The 20,653-nt window shown below is 38.3% G+C and overlaps 1 protein-coding gene across 2 annotated transcripts in view; it reads right to left on the bottom strand.

Moving 5' to 3' along the window:
- Nucleotides 1–18,140, bottom strand: part of LOC149226210 (kxDL motif protein) — a 99,458-nt gene extending 81,318 nt beyond the window's left edge. The window contains exon 1 of one of the 2 annotated variants that reach the window (XM_089377436.1): nucleotides 17,772–18,140. In XM_089377436.1, coding sequence (XP_089233562.1) covers nucleotides 17,772–17,998 — 227 coding nt within the window. In that variant the 5' untranslated portion in view covers nucleotides 17,999–18,140. The remainder of the gene's footprint in view (nucleotides 1–17,771) is intronic. The other variant, XM_089377435.1, reaches the window with a different exon arrangement.
- Between the last annotated feature and the right edge of the window lie 2,513 nt (nucleotides 18,141–20,653).

Here is a 20,653-nt window from a genome sequence, read left to right as displayed (position 1 = left end):
CAGGTTGTGGTGATATCATTATTGACAGTCTCTAATTTGGAAATGTTTTCCATGTTCCTGGAGTAGGACCAAATCTATGTTCTATGCCGCATCAGATTACACCAATGAAAAGTTGAAGTTTGGAAGGGATAAATGGGTCATCAAGGATATGAGTGATGCCTTTGGTATTGTAATGAATCTAATCAAATGTATAAATAGGGGAAGACTCCTTTGTCCCCAGCTTAGAACAAGTTTATTGCAATGGTAGTGAATGCCAATGACACTAGTATGCTATGGCTTCAACATTTAGCTCATACAAATTCAGCATCTTCGCAAAATATGAGCCATCTATATATGATCAAATGATCTTCCACAAATTGATCCACTCATTGATGTTTGTAAAGAATGTGCATTGGGGAAAAACCATACACAGAGTGTTAGATTCCCTTAAAACCCAGTAAATGATTTGCAATTGTCTAAGTGTGCTACCAAAAATACAAACAATTGTGTTCTGGAAACTTAAATTACAAAGACACTAAGTTTTCTAACTTAGCATGCATAGCGGAAATAAAAAAGTAAATCTGAAGACAAACACATTCAACATATAGAACACAAGATATACCCAGTAAACCCCAACTCCAAGGAAAACCTGCAAACTGTGTGTGTTTTCTATTAGCTCAGCAAATGATAAACTCCTGAAATTTATACAGCAAGAGAATACTTCCCTTCTATAGCAAACTCCACTCAATAATTGATCTGAACCAAAAGCAAGACAACCCCTGCGCACTTGTGCTAACTACGGCTGCGCAAATCTGCTCTTCTGTGCACAGATTCGCACTGTACAACCATGTTGGTTCTAAGCTACGCTAAGGCTATTCGGCCCCTTCCTTCCTGCCTCTTGATCACTGATATGCTCGTTGACTGCTGAAAAGCCTAACTTCTTTTGCTGAGCCAATCACACACTCTCTGTACTATTCGAACTGGCCACCACTTCACTCCATCTCCTCTTATAATTTTGACCTCAACCCTAGCATCACTTTCAACAGCTGAGATTAGATCTTGATGAAGGGCTAATATTAAATCATAAGTTGATTCAACACATAGAACACAAGATATACCCAGTAAACCCCAACTCCAAGGAAAACCTGCAAACTGTGTGTTTTCTATTAGCTCAGCAAATGATATGTTGATTTGGGTAGCATCGGATGTGCTCTAGCCTTGAAAATTGGTGGAGAGGCTAAGGCACATGATATCTCCAAGACCCAGAAATCGTTTGGAGAAATTCCACCTGGATGAGGAGTTATTAAAATAATTAATATTTTTTATGGGTTCCTAAGTCTAAACTTAGGAAAATAAAAATATTAATGTGTATTATTAAAATATGGGTGAGAAAGTTCTAAGTGACGAGGATCAAGCCAGTTCTAATCTTAGCCGTTGATTAGGGACTTAATCTCGACCGTTGAATCATCAACAAGAAAAGTATAAGAGGAGGCTTGAGGGTCAATTGGAGACACAGCAAGAGAGATCAAGAATTCGATTTTCTGGGGCTGGGTTTGTTGAGGAAATCGAGTTAGAGATCAGTTGCAATGAGGGGCAGTTCAGCAAGGGATTTCGATCCAAGGTTGAAGAATACATATCAGAGAGGCAGCAAAGTGTCGGAAGAGGCAACGCAAAGCTTAGGAGGGCTGACGCAGAGGCTAAGGAGGCCAACGCAGAGAAGGCAGAGGGTCGTAGAGGCTGACGCAGAAGTCGTAGAGGGCTTCAGAGGCAGCGTGGGAGTGTCTGTGAGGAAAACTTGGCGCTGATCAGCTGACGCAAAGCCGAGGAAGGGTGACGCAGTTCCTGAAGGGTGACGCGGTTCTAGAATCTAGAGGAGTGCTTGGAGCAGCTTTCGCTGTCCAGCACAAGGAACAGCCGGAGTCACTGTGGGATTGTTCATCCGGTTGTTGATTTGTCGGAATATCTGTCTCCAGATAGAGGTACTACTGCCAAGGATATTCTTTGAAGGGTGAGCCATTTCTAGCACCCTAGTTATATTCAGAAATCTGCTTAATAATAAAACCCTCATATATGCTGCATCAGTTTTCCTGAATTGGGTTTTTCCGAGGACGATTGTCCAAAAATAACAGTATCCCTTGTGTTATCTCAGTTTATTTCAATTGTTGATCTATATATTTATGATAGTTGCATATGTGTTTACTTCGATGTTTGTGTTATTAAATAACTTGCTAAAGTAAAGAACAAGTAGGAGATAGTAAACCAGATATTGAAGTAAGGGTTTCTGATGTGTTAGATTCAGAAATTTTCACATGATAAACTCCTGAAATTTATACAGCAAGAGAATACTTCCCTTCTATAGCAAACTCCACTCAATAGTGTGAAAATTTCTAACACAAAATTCTACTGCAGTAACTGATTTATTTCTCCTACTTATTTTCCACAATAAGTTATTTACAAAACCCTTTAGTAAACATTAAAATAAATTCTACTGTAGTTATCGCATAATAGCATAGAGAAAAATAACAGTGATATACAAGCACAAGAATCAATCACATTAACACAATTATTTTTGGACAATTGTCCCTGGAAAAACCCAATGCGAAAAAACTGATGCAGCAGATGAGGGTTTATTTATTAATCTTCAACAACAATCTCTTTACAAAGAAAGATTCTGCAGAATATTGAGACACTTCTGAGAGAAACACCTGAGACAAATTTTCTCCTCCTCCTGGAGAAGTTCTGACACCCTGGAGACCCTCTACCCTCCTCTGCATCAACCTGCGTGAGGACTGCGTCTCCTGCTGCGTTGTCTCACTGATCTTCCCTCTATGTTGTCTCTCAAATGCTCTGTGTCACCTCTTCCTCAGTCTCTGACTGATGTTGATACCCTCCTCTTCCTTCACCCTGCTACTCTCCCTCTGAAATCAAACTTCTTCTCCTTGAGAATTGATTTCCCTCAGGTTACTGAGTATTTGCCCAGTGTGTCTCCAAATGACTCTCAAGTCTTCTCTTATACTTTTCCTGTTGATGAATCAACGACCGAGATTAAGTCCCTAATCAACAGCTAAGATTAAAACAGACTTGATCCTCATCTCTTAGAAGCTTCTCACCCATATCTTTATTAATACCCATTAATATTTTTATTTTCCTAAGTTTAGACTTAGGAACCCCATTAAAAATATTAATTATTTTAATAACTCATCATCCGGGTGGAATTTCTCCAAACGATTTCTAGGTCTTGGAGATCTCATGAATTTTAGCCCCTCCACAAAATTTCGGAGCTATATCACATCCGATGCTACCCAAAATCAACACTCACTCTTAGCGAGGAATGTGTTCTAGCAATGCCTCCCAACAAAAGCATCATATTGATCCACATCATCGGTCCTCTGTGTTGATGATGCTCGGCCTGCTGCCCCTCATCTACTGCGTTGCTGCACCATGTATTGTTGTCCATGTCACCGCTACATCTATACTGCAGCTCCCTCAAAATATGTTGCCCATAGCACTGTCACCGCTAACTGTTGCACTGCAACTCCCTATACAATCTGTTTCTACTACTGAAACGGAATCTTAACCATCCCCATCTTCTCCCTGAAATAAACAAACTTTGTTCTTCCTAGAGCCTTGGTGAGAATGTCTACCACCTGTTCTCCTGTCGGGGTGTACCTCAACTGTACAGCCCCTCGTTGGACACAGTCTCTGATAAAGTGACACCTGATGTCAATGTGCTTCGACCAATCATGAAAAACTAGATTCTCAGAGAGCTTGATGCAACTCTGATTATCACACAAAATATTGGTCGCTTCCATCCTTCTCCTGAATAGATTCACAAGCAATTTCCTAAGCCATATGGCTTCACACGAAGTTGTGCTAGCTGCCATATATTCAACTTCAGCTGAGCTCAAAGCTATGGATTTTTGTTTCCTACTACACCAGGAGGTCATTCCCGATCCAATGTTGAAACAGTACCCAGTGGTACTTTTCCGATCTACTGAACTTCCAGCCCAATCTGCGTCAGTGAACCCACTCAACCTGATGCCATTGCCTCGGGTGTACATTAGTCCATGCTCGACTATTCCTCGTATATATCTGAGAACATGCTTGGTTGTTGCCCAGTGTGCCCTCTTTGGTTCCACCATGAACTGACTGAGGGTGTTGACAGCGTAACAAATGTCTGGCCTGGTATTGACCAAATACATCAGGGACCCTATGAGTTGACTGTACAAGGTGGGATCGACTTCTTTATCTTCGAATGCATCAATCTTCTTCCAGTTGGTAATCATTGGAGTAGCCATAGGTCTACAATCCTGCATTCTGAACCTTTTCAAAATCTTTGTAGCGTATCTCCCTTGCCCAAGGAAAATGCCACCCTTCTGCTACCAAACTTCCAACCCCAGGAAATAATGCATTCGTCCCAAATCCTTCATGTCGAATTCTGTAGCTAGGTTTTCCTTGCAATCTTTGATGACTCTGGATGAGCCAGTTAGAAAAAGATCATCCACATATAACACCAGGATTAGAGGCTCATTCTCTACAACCAGATAATAGAGGTTAGGATCTGCGTCACTCTTGACAAATCCCATCTTCTGCAAGTAACCATCAATTCGACCATACCATGCTCTAGGTGCCTGTTTAAGCCCATACAAGGCTTTCTTCAACCTGCATACATGAGATTTCTTCTCATGTGTCTCAAAACCCTCTGGTTGTTCAATGTATACTTCTTCTTCTATCACCCCGTTCAAGAACGTCATCTTGACATCCATCTGGTGAATCTCCCACCCCATCTGTGCTGCAAGGGATATCACAAATCTAATAGAAGTATACCTGGCTACTGGGGCGAAGGTTTCTTCGTAGTCTATCCCTTCCTTCTGAGCATACCCCTTAGCCACAAACCTAGCTTTGTATTTTTCCACACTACCATCTGTAGCGTATTTGACTTTGTAGATCCATCTCGAACCTACAACTGACCTATCCTGAGGCCTAGGTACCACTTCCCAGACATCATTGACCATTATGGAACTGTATTCCTCCACCATAGCATCTACCCATACTTGATGCTGAACGGCCTCCTGAAAACTAGAGGGTTCTCCAACCTGAGCCACCAAGGCTTGGTATCTGTCTGGCTGTCTACGCTCCCTTTTCTCGTTCCTGGGTGCACCGACGAAATCCTCTGCATCTCGTAGTATCTGTCGAAGTTCCCGGCTCATTCTTCCACTGGTAGTGGGTATATCTATCTACTCCTCCTCTTCCTGAGACTCCACCTGTTGTGATACCTCTGGAGTTTTGCCTTTAGGAGAAATATTGGTGCTAGTTTCTGCTGGTCGAAGTGGTTGGACCAATGGATCATCCTTTGACTGCTCTTCGAAAGGCATTTCTCGGGATTTCCTGAAATCTCTGTCCTCCATGAACTTTACATCCCGTCGAATTACAATCTTCCTATTCCCTAGAAGATAGACTCTATATGCCTTAGCATTCTCGCTATATCCCACAAGATATCCTTTCTCCGCAGTTTGATCTAATTTCTTCCTCTTTTCTTCAGGTATATGACAGTATGCCAAACTCCCAAATATCCTAAAATGACACCTCAGGCTTTTTACCGATGAAGACACTCTCCGGAGTAACTTACCTAATGCCCTGTGAGGAGCCCTATTCTGGACATAAACAGTTGTGTTGCATGCTTTTGCCCACAAAAACTTGGGCATATCCTGATCATACAACATCACCCTGGTTGCTTCAACGATAGACTTGTTCTTCCTTTCTGCTACTTCATTCTGCTCCGGATTATAGGGAGTTGTCCACTCCCTTCTGATGCCTTCCCTTGTGCAAAAATTAGTGAAGTCCTTGTCGAAGTATTCTCCACCATTGTCTGAGCGCAATATCTTTATCTTCTTTCTTGTTAGATTCTAAACTAGAGCCGTGAACTCTTTGAATCGACCGAAAACCTCATCCTTGGTTTTCAGAAAGTAGATCCAAGTCTTTCTGGAATGGTCATCAATGAAGGTGACGAAGTATTTGGCACCACTAAGAGATTTTGTGGACATGGATCCGCAAATATCTGAGTGTATCAATCCTAGAACACTCTTAGCCCTATTGTTACTTCTGGAAAATGTCGCTTTAGCGTACTTGCCTAGTGCGCACCCTCTGCATACATCATCTCGTTTGGTACTCAACTCTGGAACTCATGTTACTATTCTTCTGAGAATTCTTAGAGCCCCATGGTGTAAGTGTCCCATCCTCCTGTGCCATAGTTCATTCAAATCTTTTTCCCCACTGTTGCCTATCAGTGCCATTGGAGATTCTAGCTGTAATTTATACAGCCTGTTACTTTTGACTCCAATCTGGGCCTTCTTTTTCCAACTCGGGTGTTTGACATATACTTTCTCCTTAATGAAGAAAACATCATAGCCCTTGTTTTGAAGCTGAGGTAAGTTCATCCCCAATCCTAGCACATGCAGCACATTGGTTGCTCAAAGCCGATCCCCTGCTTCTGTTTGAAAGACTACAATACCTCTTCCTACGAGGGTACATTTTGACTTATTTCCCATGGTGATCTAGAAGTTCATCCTTTCTTCCTGATAATTCGAAAAACATTCTCGTATTCCTGTCATGTGCTAGGAAGCTCCACTATCTATATACCAAACCTCAGAGGAGGCAGAACTCGCTAAGCAAGCGACTTCTTCTTCCAATTTGGAAGCTAACATAGAATAATTATGATCCATGTTCTTCGTGCTCTCTTCTTTATCTGGAGATCTGCGTGAGTCCTTCTGAGTTGATGCCCCAACATCATGCTCCTGACTCATAGCAAATTCTTTAATCTTGTTGCTCGATCTCTGCTATGATACCATGTGAAAATTTCTAACATGAAATTCTACTGCAATAACTGATTTATTTCTCCTACTTATTTTCCACAATAAGATATTTACAAAACCCTTCAGTAAACATTTAAATAAATTCCACTGTAGTTATCACATAATAGCATAGAAGAAAATAACAGTGATATACAAGCACAAGAATCAATCACATCAACACAACAATTTTTGGACAATTTTCCTCAGAAAACCCAATGCGGGAAAACCAGTGCAGCAGATGAGGGTTTATTTATTAATCTTCAGCAACAATCTCTTTACAAAGAAAGATTCTACAGAATACTAAGACACTTCTGAAAGAAACACCTGAGACAAATTTTCCCTCCTCGTGGAGAAGTTCTGACACCCTGGAGACCCTCTACCCTCCTCTGCGTCACTTCTGCATCACTTTTGGGTCAGCCTGCATGAGGACTGCGTCTCCTGCTACGCTATCTCACTGCTCTTCCCTCTGCGCTGTCTCTCAGATGCTTTGCGTCACCTCTTCCTCAGTTTTTGACTAATGCTGATATCCTCCTCTTCCTTCACCCTGCTACTCTCCCTCTGAAATTGAACTTCTTCTCCTTGAGAATCAATTTTCCTCAGGTTACCAAGTATTTGCTCGGTGTGTCTCCAAATGACTCTCAAGTCTTCTCTTATACTTTTCCTGTTGATGAATCAACAGTCGAGATTAAGTCCCTAATCAACGGCTAAGATTAAAACAAACTTGATCTTCGTCTCTTAGAAGCTTCTCAACCATATCTTTATTAATACCCATTAATATTTTTATTTTCCTAAGTTTAGACTTAGGAACCCCATTAAAAATATTAATTATTTTAATATCTCATCATCCAGGTGGAATTTCTCCAAACGATTTATGGGTATATGGGTCTTGGAGATCTCATGAATTTTAGCCACTCCACAAAATTTTGGAACTAGATCACATCCAATGTTGCCCAAAATCAATGTGCTACCAAAAATACAAACAATTATTGTTCTGGAAACTTAAATTACAAATACACTAAGTTTTCTAAATTAGCATGCATAGCGGAAATAAATAAGTAAATATGAAGACAAACACATTCAACATATAGAACACAAGGTATACCCAGTAAACCCCAACTCCAAGGAAAACCTGCAAACTGTGTGTGTTTTCTATTAGCTCAGCAAATGATAAACTCCTGAAATTTATACAGCAAGAGAATACTTCCCTTCTACAGCAAACTCCACTCAATAATTGATCTGAACAAAAAGCAAGACAACCCCTGCGCACTTGTGCTAACTACGGTTGCACAAATCTACTCTTCTGCGCACAGATTCGCACTGTACAACCATGTTGGTTCTAAGCTACACTAAGGCTATTCGGCCCCTTCCTTCCTGCCTCTTGATCATTGATATGCTCGTTGATTGCTCAAAAGCCTAACTTCTTTTGCTGAGCCAATCACACACTCTCTGTATTATTCAAACTGGCCACCTCTTCACTCCATCTCCTCTTATAATTTCGACCTCAACCCTAGCATCACTTTCAAAAGCTGAGATTAGATCTTGATGAAGGGCTAAGATTAAATCATAAGTTGACTTTTCCTTCCTGCCTCTTGATCACTAATATGCTCGTTGACTGCTGAAAAGCCTTATGAAAATTCCAGAACCGGAATCCTTACTACAGCAAGTGATGATATTACTCCTATTTGTTAAATTCCTTTAAACAAACTACTAGTTATTTCCCACAACAAATATCGTAATACATACACTACAACCTTCACTTAATTAAATTATATTTGGAAACAAGAAACTGAGCAAGAAAGAAAATACAACACAATAGAAAAAACCTAATGCGGGAAAACTGGTGCAAGAGTTCTGAGGGTTTTATTATTATGCAGGAGAAAATTTGAGTACAATCCTTGGATGCTCAACTAGCAATCCAATACGGAGAAAAACTGGACAAAATGAATGGTGAAATGATCTCACCCCGTCACTGGGAGAATCTGAGTCTGATCACGCTGAACTGGAGCCTCTGGGTACCCTTTGTGTAGCCTCTGCACAGAATTGCATCACTCCATGCAATTCATGCATTACCCCTACTAGGTATCACGTTGTTCCTTCTATGGACCCTCTGTTGGCTGGAAAATCTGAATCTCTGCCTCTCAATCTCACACCCCGGCTCCCGGCTACTGAAACTCGATTTCCTCAGCAGGAATTTGATTTCCCTCTAAGGTCTGCACTGCCACTACGTCAGCTCTACGTGGGCCAATGTCTGCCTCTCTCTGGATGTCGTTCTGCCCTCTCTTTGCCTCGTACTCTCCGGCCCAGGAAAACTTCCTTCTTCCAGATACTCACTACCCCTCACTGCAAGAAATCTCCTCGATCAGAATTTCCTCCTGAGAACTTCTCACTTCATAAATTTGATCTCTTGATCTCTTGGTGTGTTTTCCAAATGACCCTCAAGCTCCCTTAAATAATCTTCTCGTTGACATTCAACGGCCCAGATTAAAAGCTAATCAATGGCTAAGATCATTTTAGCTTGATCCTCGTCTTCTTCTAGAAGTTACACCCACAATTAGATTAATACCCATTAATATTTTTAATTTTCTAAGTTTAGACTTAGGGTCCCATTAAAAAATATTAATTATTTTAATAAAATCATTTCTAGGTGGAATTTCCCAAAATGCTTTCTGGGTTCTTTGGAATACATGTGCCCAAGCCTCTTTGCAAAATTTGAGGCCTAGAGCACATCCGATGCTACCCCAAATCAACAAGCCTAACTTCTTTTGTTGAGCCAATCACTAAAGCGAACAAAGTTCGTACTTCTCATTAAATACTCCAGAAGACTTGGAATATAAGGATATCCATTAAGGATACAAATATTATATATTGGAATGTACGAATAATGATGATACAATTAGAATGAGGGTCCTGAATATATAGCCAGGTAAGTACCCTTTCACGAACAGTTATGTCCTTTAGGAACATACCTTTTCATTAATTGCTAACCAATTAATCATTTAATCTTATTTGTTGTTTTTACATTATTTGTGTTTATTTTTATATAAATTTAGTTTGTTACATTGCATACATTACCTTCTCCTTCAAAAAGCTTTGTCCTCAAGGCTTACTGATGAAGGATCGATTCTCTTCTGTTGATCGGCATATCTTCTTATTTCTGAACTTTAATCTTTGTTGATACAATATGATATGATGTTCTGAGTGATGGACAGAATTGTTGTACTGAAAACGGATCAGACCATCCTAGATTAATCTTCTGGGAAATCTTTTGATCCTTGGAGATGTGTAGTGAATAGTTATCATATCACTGGATTGAGCTTATTTCAGTATTCTTCAGAACATAAGTTTGTTTATGTTCTGCGTGATATAGATTTGTAGATTTATTAAGGTGTCTACTCTTGTAATTCGGATGTAGATAAGGAATTTTTCTTGTTTGAACTTTCTTAAACATTTCTATGGTTGTTTCCTGATTTCTTTCAAGCATTGTTGTTGTTGACTTGACTATTGAATCCTCATTTCGGGTGTCCTCTATTTGAACGACAACCTTTGAGTACGTTTTTACTTCGATAGAGTTTGGATTTGCCTGAACTGCGAAATTAGTGGTAGTAATGTTTGTTTCTTCAGCTTGGACTACTACATCTGGAGATTTTGATGCTTCCTTTGTGACAAGTTCTTTGAACCTATTCGTCATTGATTTATTTTAGTCCTTAAGTTTTTCCCTCTGTTTGAGTAGATTTTGATTATGATTTTTGAGACGTAAGCATTCCTCATTCTCTGAGTCAACTTTATTTTGGCCTTCACGCTTCTCGTCTTTTAAACACTTGATTTGTTCTACTAATGTTTGGTTAAGGCTCTTTAAATGTAAATTTTCGTCTTCTTGTTCTAATAAACGCTCCTTGAGTTCCTTCTTTGATGCTTTAGCTTTCTTCACTTGTTCAAGTAGTTTTTCTTGGTGATCTCTGAGGTGCGAAATTTCCTTGTCTTTGCTGCAGAGGACTTCTTCAAGCTCTTTTTGCTTCTTTGATATAATTTTTTCGTTAGCTTGAAACATCAAGTCTGAGATATCTTTAAGGTCTTCTAATGAAGATTTTATTGATTTTGATTTACCTAAGTCACAGGACACATCCTCCAAGGTCTCGTGTCTCGTATTTATCGTGCCGGACACGAAAAACGCCCTAAAACGTGCCAAAAACATTTTTGAACGTGTCCTGGAAAACATAAAACGTACTTTGTCGTTTTCTTCATGTCCTAGTAATGGAAAACGAGTTTTCTAAGTCTAAAAAATGTTGCCCTAACATTTTTTCTCCAGTTGAATACGTACCCCACGAAATCAATAGCTTTAAAGCCCATGTAATTATTTTTTCGGGGTTCTTTTGCTATTTTCCTCCAATGTCGTCGCTCTCCGTCGTTGTATAATCGTCGTGTGGAGCCGAGTCCTCTCCTTAGAGCTATTTGGTCGCTGGAAAGTTTGGCAACTTGGCAGCGTGTGTGAGGTTAAGGTAAGTCGTAGACCATATGGCATAGACGCAGTTAAAACTTAAGCGACAAGCCCGTTAAAATGCGTTTGATTCGTAACAATGACTAGCTGAGGGCCTGAGGCTATAGTCACCATTCTCTACACCCAAAATTTTCCCTCTTCTTTCGTATCTAGCAAACCAATTCTAGTTAAACAATATATATACAGTTGAGGGAAACTGTATATCTGGTTCTGCCAGAAAATGTGGCTTCCCAAAGGGTTCTCCACAAGGCAGGCTTTGCCCGAGAAGGTGTCCTCAGAAATTATGTAAACATAAAAGGAAACATCCGAGATTGCATACTGTATGGCTACGTATCACCTGCCTGATTACTACACTATTTCTCTCTCTATTTAAAATACCTTAACTATTATGGTGTCTTAATACCATTCCGTGTGCAGCTTACATTGTCGAATTCTGGGGCCGGTATACAAATATAAATAAGTCTACTCAGACACACTGTCATCTAATCAAATGTTACAATAATATAATAATGATTATGTCAGACGATTTTCAACCCACTAGGTTTTCATTCGAGCTATTAATTTTCTTTGGTTTTTGAAATCAAATTTGTTCTAGTTACGATTATATCAAAAGAGCTAGCATGCAGTGTACCTATTGTTTAACAATTTAATATCAAAGTACATATCTAGAAATTTATAATCTGTGTTTCATTATTGACCCCCAAAAACACAGTTGGATCTAAATCAAGACCAAGCATATCACATTCTAATTTCTAAATTCTGATTCTATTTTTTTTTAAATGAACTATGAACTTTGAAGTAATTATATTTTAATTTGATTAGATAAGTTGCAGCCTGCAATTTAATATGGATCAAAAACTATATATATATATATATATATATATATATATATGTATGTATGTATATATACATACATATATATATATATAACATGTCCCTCGTGTCCTATTTCTGGGTCATTGTGTTTCGTATTGAATACTCGTATTTACGTGTCCTTCGTGTCTCGTCTCCTCGTGTCATGTGACTTAGTGATTTACTTGTTACGTCTCGAAACGTGACCTACAATCACACACTCTCTATACTTAAATTGGCCACCTCTTCACTCTATCTCCTCTTATAATTTTGACCTCAACCCTAGCATGACTTTCAACAACTAAGATTAGATCTTAATGAAGGGCTAAGATTAAATCATAAGTTGACTTTAAGATTTTAAATTTTTCCTAAGTCTAACTTTAGGAAATAGTTAAATAACTTAATAATTTGCTAAGTGGTTGTCTTGTGGGTCCCTCTGCTAGCCTCGACACCTAAGCAAGCAAAACCTTTACTTCTCTACTCCAATCAACACTCCCTCTTAGAGAGGAAGGTGTTCTGGACTACACTCAACTTCTCTCTAAGGTAAACAAATCTGCTCCCCTGTTGGTACGTACTTGAGTGTAACTTTACCTCTTTGAAAAATGTCCCCGATGTGATGATAATGTATGTCGATGTGCTTTGAGCGATTGTGAAACACTAGATTCAAAAAGAGTTAGATGAAACTCTGATTGTCACAGTGTATCACAATGGCTTGTAGCTCATGTCCAAACAAGCCCATCAGCAACTTCCTCAACCATATAGCTTCACACACTACCAAACTGGCAGCCATGTACTCGGCCTCTGCTGAACTCAATGCAACTAATCTTTGCTTCAGGTTGAACCATGAAATATTTGTTGATCCAACACTAAATGAACAACCTGATGTGCTCTCTACCCAATCTGCATCAATGAAGCCCTGAAGCCTGACCCCATCAACCTGTCTATACCACAATCCATACTCTATTGTCCCCCTAAGATATCTCAACATGTGCTTGGCAGTAACCCAATGCGCTCTGGTAGGCTCAAACATAAATTGGCTCAAAGAGTTAACTGCAAAACATTTTTGGCCATGTGTTTACCAAATACATAAGCGACCCTATCAACTGTCAATAAAGTGTGGGGTCCACTTGCTCCGTCCTGGATGTGTCATCCTTCCTCTAGTTTGTGACTAGAGGCGTGGTCATAGGCCTACAATCCTACATGTGAAATCTCCTCAGAACCTCTAGGGCATACTTGCCCTATTTGCCCTATTTTGTTATTGTGTTGACCATATTTGACTTTCTAGTTAGCGCTGAATTTGACTGAAGTTGACTGTAGGTTTGACAGGGTTGTTTTGACTTTGAATTGGCAAGTCAATTTTGACTTTTTGTACTCTCTCTCACTATTGAACATTTGATATAATAATAAGAAGAATTGATCAAAGGGTTTTTCCCTGGCATCCGCCAAATCTGGTATTCTCTTGGCTTAGCTTGTCTTCTGCTTTTATTGTTCATGCTCTATCTGCAGTTATTGTCAATGTGATTTATGGTTAATGTGATTGCTATTGGAAATCTAAATTGGAAATTGTCATTGGGCTGGTAAAGGACATTGAAGTAATTGTGTGAAGCATAGAACATACCATTGTTAACTAAAATTAACAATTTTTCTCTTATTTGGAGGGCTAAACAAATCGGTTATGAAGGCTGACCAAAGCTACAAAACTCCAACACCATACACTAAAAAGATCTATACTAGTGAAATGGCATACTGAAGGGAAAACTCATCCACCTTTGCTAATGCTGCAACCTGTTTGTTTTTCTTGTTAAGACACGCAACTACATAGTGTCATATCTTGTAACAAGAAAAACATTTGACTTTACTCATATCTTTCTTTTGCCCACCTTTTGCCTTGCCCCATCCTTAGAACCCTTCTTGGATTTTTTCTTGCTCTTTGCCGCAAGAGCAACCTTCTCCTCATCATTCCCATGTTGCTGACTAGTAAAGCCTAAGCCACGCCTCAGCTCCTCCTGTACAAAGTCATCCCATAACCTTTCCCAATTGGGCATGTTCTCTCTGGCAACAATACCTTGTACAAAGTTGTTCCATATTTTCAAAAAATCATTCAAGGTTGTTCTAACTAACTCTGCTTCCTCTACCTTCTCACCAACAGCACCCAACTCATCACGAACCTGTGACACTCTGGTAAGGTATGAGGTGACTGTATCAGTTTTGGTTATCTTGGTGTTTCTCAACTTCTCTTTCAACACCATTTTCCTATTTTGGTTTGAACTCTAGTAAAGCTTGCATAAATAATCCCACATCTCAAATGCATTCTTCTTTCCAGTCACATGAGGAACCACATGGTCTTTTATGGCATCAAGAATAATTCTGTTGGCTTTAACATTCTCTTTTTCTCATATTTGGCCAAAAGTGTTGGATTCCACAATTCATATTCCTCCATAATCAACACAATCCTCTCTTTCCATGGGCTAAAATTCCCTGCCCCCTCCAATCTATTCTCAAAACTCAAACCTGTAGCCATGACCTGCTCAATTGATAACTAAGCCCAAAACCCTCTTCTTGGTGAACAAACCCTACAACTCTCTTGCAAACTCGTGTCTAACTGTTTCTTTTTTGTTTCTGATTTTCCCTCCTTCAGTTTAGCTTTGATACCATGTAAAAATTTCTCAGACCCAACCCAGGTTTAAGTTTCAACAAGTTTTCATCAGTTTAATGCCCAACCCCATATACTGCTCATATAAAGAATGAATAAACTGAACTTGTAAATTAAAACACTTGAATCTTTTTACGAAACTGAAGCGGAAATAAATAAACACAGCATAAAATGACACAATATTTTTGGGCAATGCCCCTGGAAAAACCCCAAAGGGAAAAGCAGTAGAGAGATTGAGATTTTATTATTTCTTGAGCCCATGGAAAAATGACTTTTACAGCAAACTATTTTCAGCAATAAATACACCAACTTATCTCGAAACTCGTGCAGATAAAAACCCTTGAAAACAGTGTCAAAATGTTCCTTGTTTCCTGTGCCAGATTTCCTCAAAATTTCTGTTGTATGCCTGCCTCAAAACCTGTGCTATACTGCCTGCATTTAATGTGTTGTACAGCCTGCTGTATGGATTGTACTACTGCTGAAACCTATTCCTCAATTTGCGCGTCCTTGGAAAATATGCAAACCCTTGCTGCCTTCTCTCTCTTTTTCCTCGGCTCTCTCTCCTCATTAAATGCTCATAATGGATGTATTTCCTTAGAAATTTACCTTTTATAATTTCTCATAATAATATTGACCTAACCCTAGGATCAAATGGTTGAGATTGCAACTTAGCCAAGATGATCAACGGTTGTGTTATAATTGCTCATTAACACAACTTAAGGCACCTTAGGTCACTTTATCATTAATTTTATAAAAAAAATCACTTTAGCTTTAAATCTTATAAAGCCACTTTAACTTTATATCTCATAAAGTCACTTTAACTTTATATCTCATAAAGCTAAATATTTCTAAGGACCACTTTGGACACTCTTCCACATGCTAGACACCAAGCCAATGTGGAACACACTTGTCCGAGCGAACTTTTTCAACGAAAAATTGGAAGGAGTTACTTAAATTTGTTGATAGTACTTACTTATCACCCTCAACCAGATGGGCAATGATTACTTTGAGGAGAGCCAGCAGAAATAAATAATTGATGGAGAACCTCATTGGTCCAAGATAGGACAAAATTCTAATAGAAGCAACACCAAACTAGATAGAACTTTGCGGTATGCTATAGGGTTTACTTGAGATTACAATCTTATAAGAAGAAATATCTCAAAGGGAATGGGGCAAAGAAACTAAAGCCTAGATACCACATAACTTATATAAGATGGGAGAGAGTGGGCAAGTTAAATACATTATTATTGAACTACTCATGGATTCTCGAGGTGCAAAATACCTTTATGTGTATGCTTGAAAAAATGCTGTCGGACAAAATGTGAAATTTTCAAATACACTAGAACCTCTAGTTGATGAGGGCAATGTTATTCTGGCTTTGGAACAGGTTTTGGCTACTCTTGGTGGAAGAAGTTAACCTTGGAGTATGCTACATGGAAAGGCCCATGATACTTCAACATGCAACACTCCAATCGCTTTGGGGCAAAGCAATTAAAGGAGTGGGGATCTATCAAATCTCTACAGACTATGCTACTGTCTGAGTTGAGAAGAAATGCCATTATTCATGCCCATGAATAAATGAAGTGAGAAAAGCTCAAATATAGATAACAAGGCTCGCATAAGATTTAGGAGGAATTAAAGGCTATCTCGCAGCTTCTGAGTAAGAATGCTTATGGTTATTACAGAGAGTAAAAAGAACAGACAAAGTTTATAGCATAAAATCATTTGCCCCTGATTCAAACAACGAATGGACACAAATGGAAATGAAAGCACTAAATAGGCCATTAAACCTGATCACAAGGCATACTTTGGAATGTTTTGTTACGGACTCTTATGACTAAGTCAGCATCCTCACTTTTTCAAAAGAGCTATTTTACATGTTATGTACTTGCCTGAAACGTTCTGTTTTGAGGAGTTCCACAAATGTTTCAAATTTTCAATGTTTTATTCTTTGTTTTCAAAATCTCCCAAACTTATTCAAAATTCAGATTTCAGCTCAGATTTGAGATATTACAGAATATTTAACCGTATGTATTTTGACTAGAATATATTTCTTGCCCTAGAGAAAAATCTTTAAAGGAAACCTGGGTTTTCCAGCTGTTACAGGAAGTAGATTTCAGTTATAAAAACAAACTAGAGCTGTAGCTGTCAGCTGTTCTCTGGTCAAGTACATTACAGGCAATAAAAGGATGGAATGTATAATTGGCGATTTGAACAAATTATCATTTGACCAGATGTCCCTGCCCTGAAAGCCAAATTTCACAATTTCAAATTTTGCATTTTTCAATATACTTTTCCACTCCAAAAATGGTGGCCCTACAGTAACCACTAACCACTATTCTGATATAGCTGACCAAATTCTCTTTTCCCCTAAAATATATTAGAGTGTTATTCTGATATAACTGACCAAATTCTCTAGAGTGATATTCTGATATAACTGACCAAATTCTCTTTCCCTGAAAATATATTAGAGTGGTTGTTTTCGTTTTGGGATTGGGCGAGTCTTTCCACATTAGCATAGGAACCACCACTACCCGCACCTCTATATTCTCATTGTTTATCATGTTAACGCAAAATCACAACTCAGGGAGACTAGATCAGCCACAAAGAACTCGTCCATCAGGTTTCGAACCTAGGTCACCACCATTGCAAGGTTCTTCAAACTTACTTACGAAACAATGACAACCAACATTTTATCTAGGAATTTCTTTTTCTGACAGCATTCTACCAGTATGTATTCTTAAACTATTTAATTTACAGTTTACTACTAAACCAAAACACCATATCCAACAAATCTAACCTAAACCTAGCAGTGGGCATTTTGACAAATCCAAACATAAGCCTTCCAGAAATTCGTCCAATCTGCCTCTATTTTAAGAACCTCGTTCCACTAAAACATGGTAAATTTATCAGATATAAAGAACATGAGAATGTACATTACATTAAGAGCTGTAACTGCTTGAGCATATCGACATCCTCTGTATTTAGCAAGCTGTGAATTTGGCCAGACGCTTCTGCCGAAGCTGCGATCATGGCGTCCTTGGTCTCCTCCTCCATTTGAGATGTCGTACAAAGTCGCAAGAGTTCGGATGCTGGAATTGTGGAGTAAATGAATCCACTGAAATAGTATGGTACTGAGATGAATGGATACAGGTAACCACGTGGCATATGGCGTGGTAAGTCTACGCGTTCAACGCCTGTGGTTAAAAACTATGTTGATAGATTCATTGGCAGAGTAATAAGCGCAGTTCCTAGACACAAAATGATAGGCTCGAACTTGTTTTCGTGAGTAATTTGAACAAAGCAGGGATTAACATGGTGAGAAACGGATGGAGACCAGCAAGAAAAAAGTATAATAATTAAATTCACCATTCAATATTTTAAAGTTTATATCGTATATTATTTACTTTTTATTAAGAGTGGAATTTTCTTTAAAGGATCACAGTTTTTATATTTGGAATTTAATTTAAATTTTGTAATAATTTAGCAATGACATGTTTTTATATTAAGGAAATTTAGTTCGGGAAAAAAATTGATTTGTTAAGGTTTGGTATTCTATTTATTAATTAATGTTTAAGCCCAATATAAATTATAATTTTATTTTTTTTTAGGTTTTAATATTGAATATTTTATTTGTTTTGTATTAATATTTTTCACAAGTATTTTTATTTTTTTTTGGAATAATGTTTGATTTTGGTTTTTTTTCAATTGTATGGGGTCTTGGATAGATGATCGGGTGCTTTGTTAAGGCACTCTTTGATGTGAAGTGATTGGTTCAATTTCTAGCCTTGATCGGGGTGATATATCAGACATGACGAAGATGTAGTCCTGCCAAGCTTACAAAAAAAATATGTATTTCTATAATTTCATGTATTTTAATTAATTAATATTTTTTTCTTAATTGAACCAATTCCTCAAGAATTGAAGTTAGGTATATTTATCTATTTTCCTCCAAAAAATCAAACAAACGAAGAATCAATTATGGGAATTCCAATTATAACTTTCTTTGCCTAAATGGATTCACTATGGCGATGTGGGGATTCCCACAATATTAATGGTGTTTACATGACCCAGTGATTCCCTTCACTCCAAGACCTCACAAGTTTGTTTGACCTAGATAGGTATTTTCTTTAAATTCTCAAGGTTTGAGGCAATGTTTCAAGAAACGTGTGGTTTTTTTACTAGCATGGGATTAGAAGGCATACGCACTCTCACATGGGCCTTCATGAATCAAGGGAATTGTGGACCATCTAATCTAAGCTCAATAAGACAGTGCGAACACTTCAAGTTTTGACACCATCTGTGAAATGCACATGTCATCAATTTGAGCTCGATCAAAAAATGTACACACAGTGGATTAGACACCCTTAGCAAGATGTGCACACTAGTGATTTAAGATTATCTAATTCATGGTTTGACACTCTTATGCGCCCATTCTCTACCATCTGGCCTCTTCCACATATAACATTGAGCCTCCACTTATCATTGTGGGTATAGTGTCATTCCCCAACTTGTCTAAACATTGAATCCAGCTCACGATTTGCAAGTTAAGAATCCCTTGTTTTGTGCCTTCTAAATTAAGCTTCTACAATTTTAGTTATGAACCACAACCTCCATGGATGACTCTCGTCCACAATCCCAATTGAACCCATCTCATAACCATGAGTTCAAATTCATTCTCGCACCTTTGGGCTTCAATGAGCTTTATGAAACACACAAGTGGTCTTGTGGGTTTAGCTCACAAGCTTGAGTTTCACCTTTTAGGATTAAATCCAATGTTGTAATTTTTTATTTTGTTTATTATAGTTTATCCATTCATGTCACACTTCGTTAACAAGAGGCTTTGGTCCCCATGAGTGATTAAAGAGAGATGAGCAAAGTATTATGATATTTTGCTTCTCTCATACCACCTTGTTCTCCTTGGTAATTCTCCATTGAGTCCAATATGTGATAATTCAAGTCATTGTTCTTTTCAAGCACTTCATACCTTCTTCTACAACATTGTATTATCCTCTTCTCCTTCAAGTGCACTAAATGTGAAATATTCAGTTATAAGTAGAAATTGTTTTACTTTTTCCGTGTCTAATAAAGACAACTTAGACAAATGAAAGTTCTCCACATTCATTAAATGCATTCATGTGCAAGAATGTAGAATCAATTTGAATGTAATGTCATTGACTTGCTCAATGATTTTCCACATCCATGTTTTAACAACTTCGACTTCTTTAGTACACCTTGTTGAGATTAAACCAAACCTTGACTTGGCATAGAATCTATGATTTGTCCTATGTTGGTCGTGGTGAAGTTGATACATCTATGGACTTTTGGAACATTGTTACTGCACTTTTAAATGAATCAATCTAATCTCATCCATGAATTTGTATGCCCTATATCACTCCTCATGCATTTCATACTCGTTATCCTTTAACTACCCATACATAACATTAAAAGGTGAAGGAGGATATTTCAGTGGAAAAATGCACCACAATGTTAAAGATTGTTGAATGTACACTAGTGGTTCATCTTAGGCCTTCGAATATGACCTGTTGTGACCTCTCAAACATTGCATCAAAGTTTTCTTAACCACTTCTAATTCAGATTGGATCATTATACCATTTGTCATCCATCTCGATGCTTTCAGAGTCGAAAAAGTAGAGGAATTAATTCTCGGGACCATTTTTACCAGTGGGACCCAATTTGGCAAATTGGGGTCTGAAACCTTTTGGGAGCACTTCGAGGCATCAAACGACGTTTTTTTTGGGGGGGAGGTTTGTTGATTTATAGCAACACTTTCTTTTCCTATTCTACACATGGAGACATTTC

This window comes from Pinus tabuliformis, chromosome J (assembly GCF_031772625.1).
Source record: "Pinus tabuliformis cultivar Carrire ecotype Pingquan chromosome J, CPIR1, whole genome shotgun sequence".
Lineage (NCBI taxonomy): Eukaryota > Viridiplantae > Streptophyta > Pinopsida > Pinales > Pinaceae > Pinus > Pinus tabuliformis.
The sequence above is the reverse complement of the archived record's forward strand: the minus strand, read 5'-3'. Positions and strand labels throughout refer to the sequence as shown.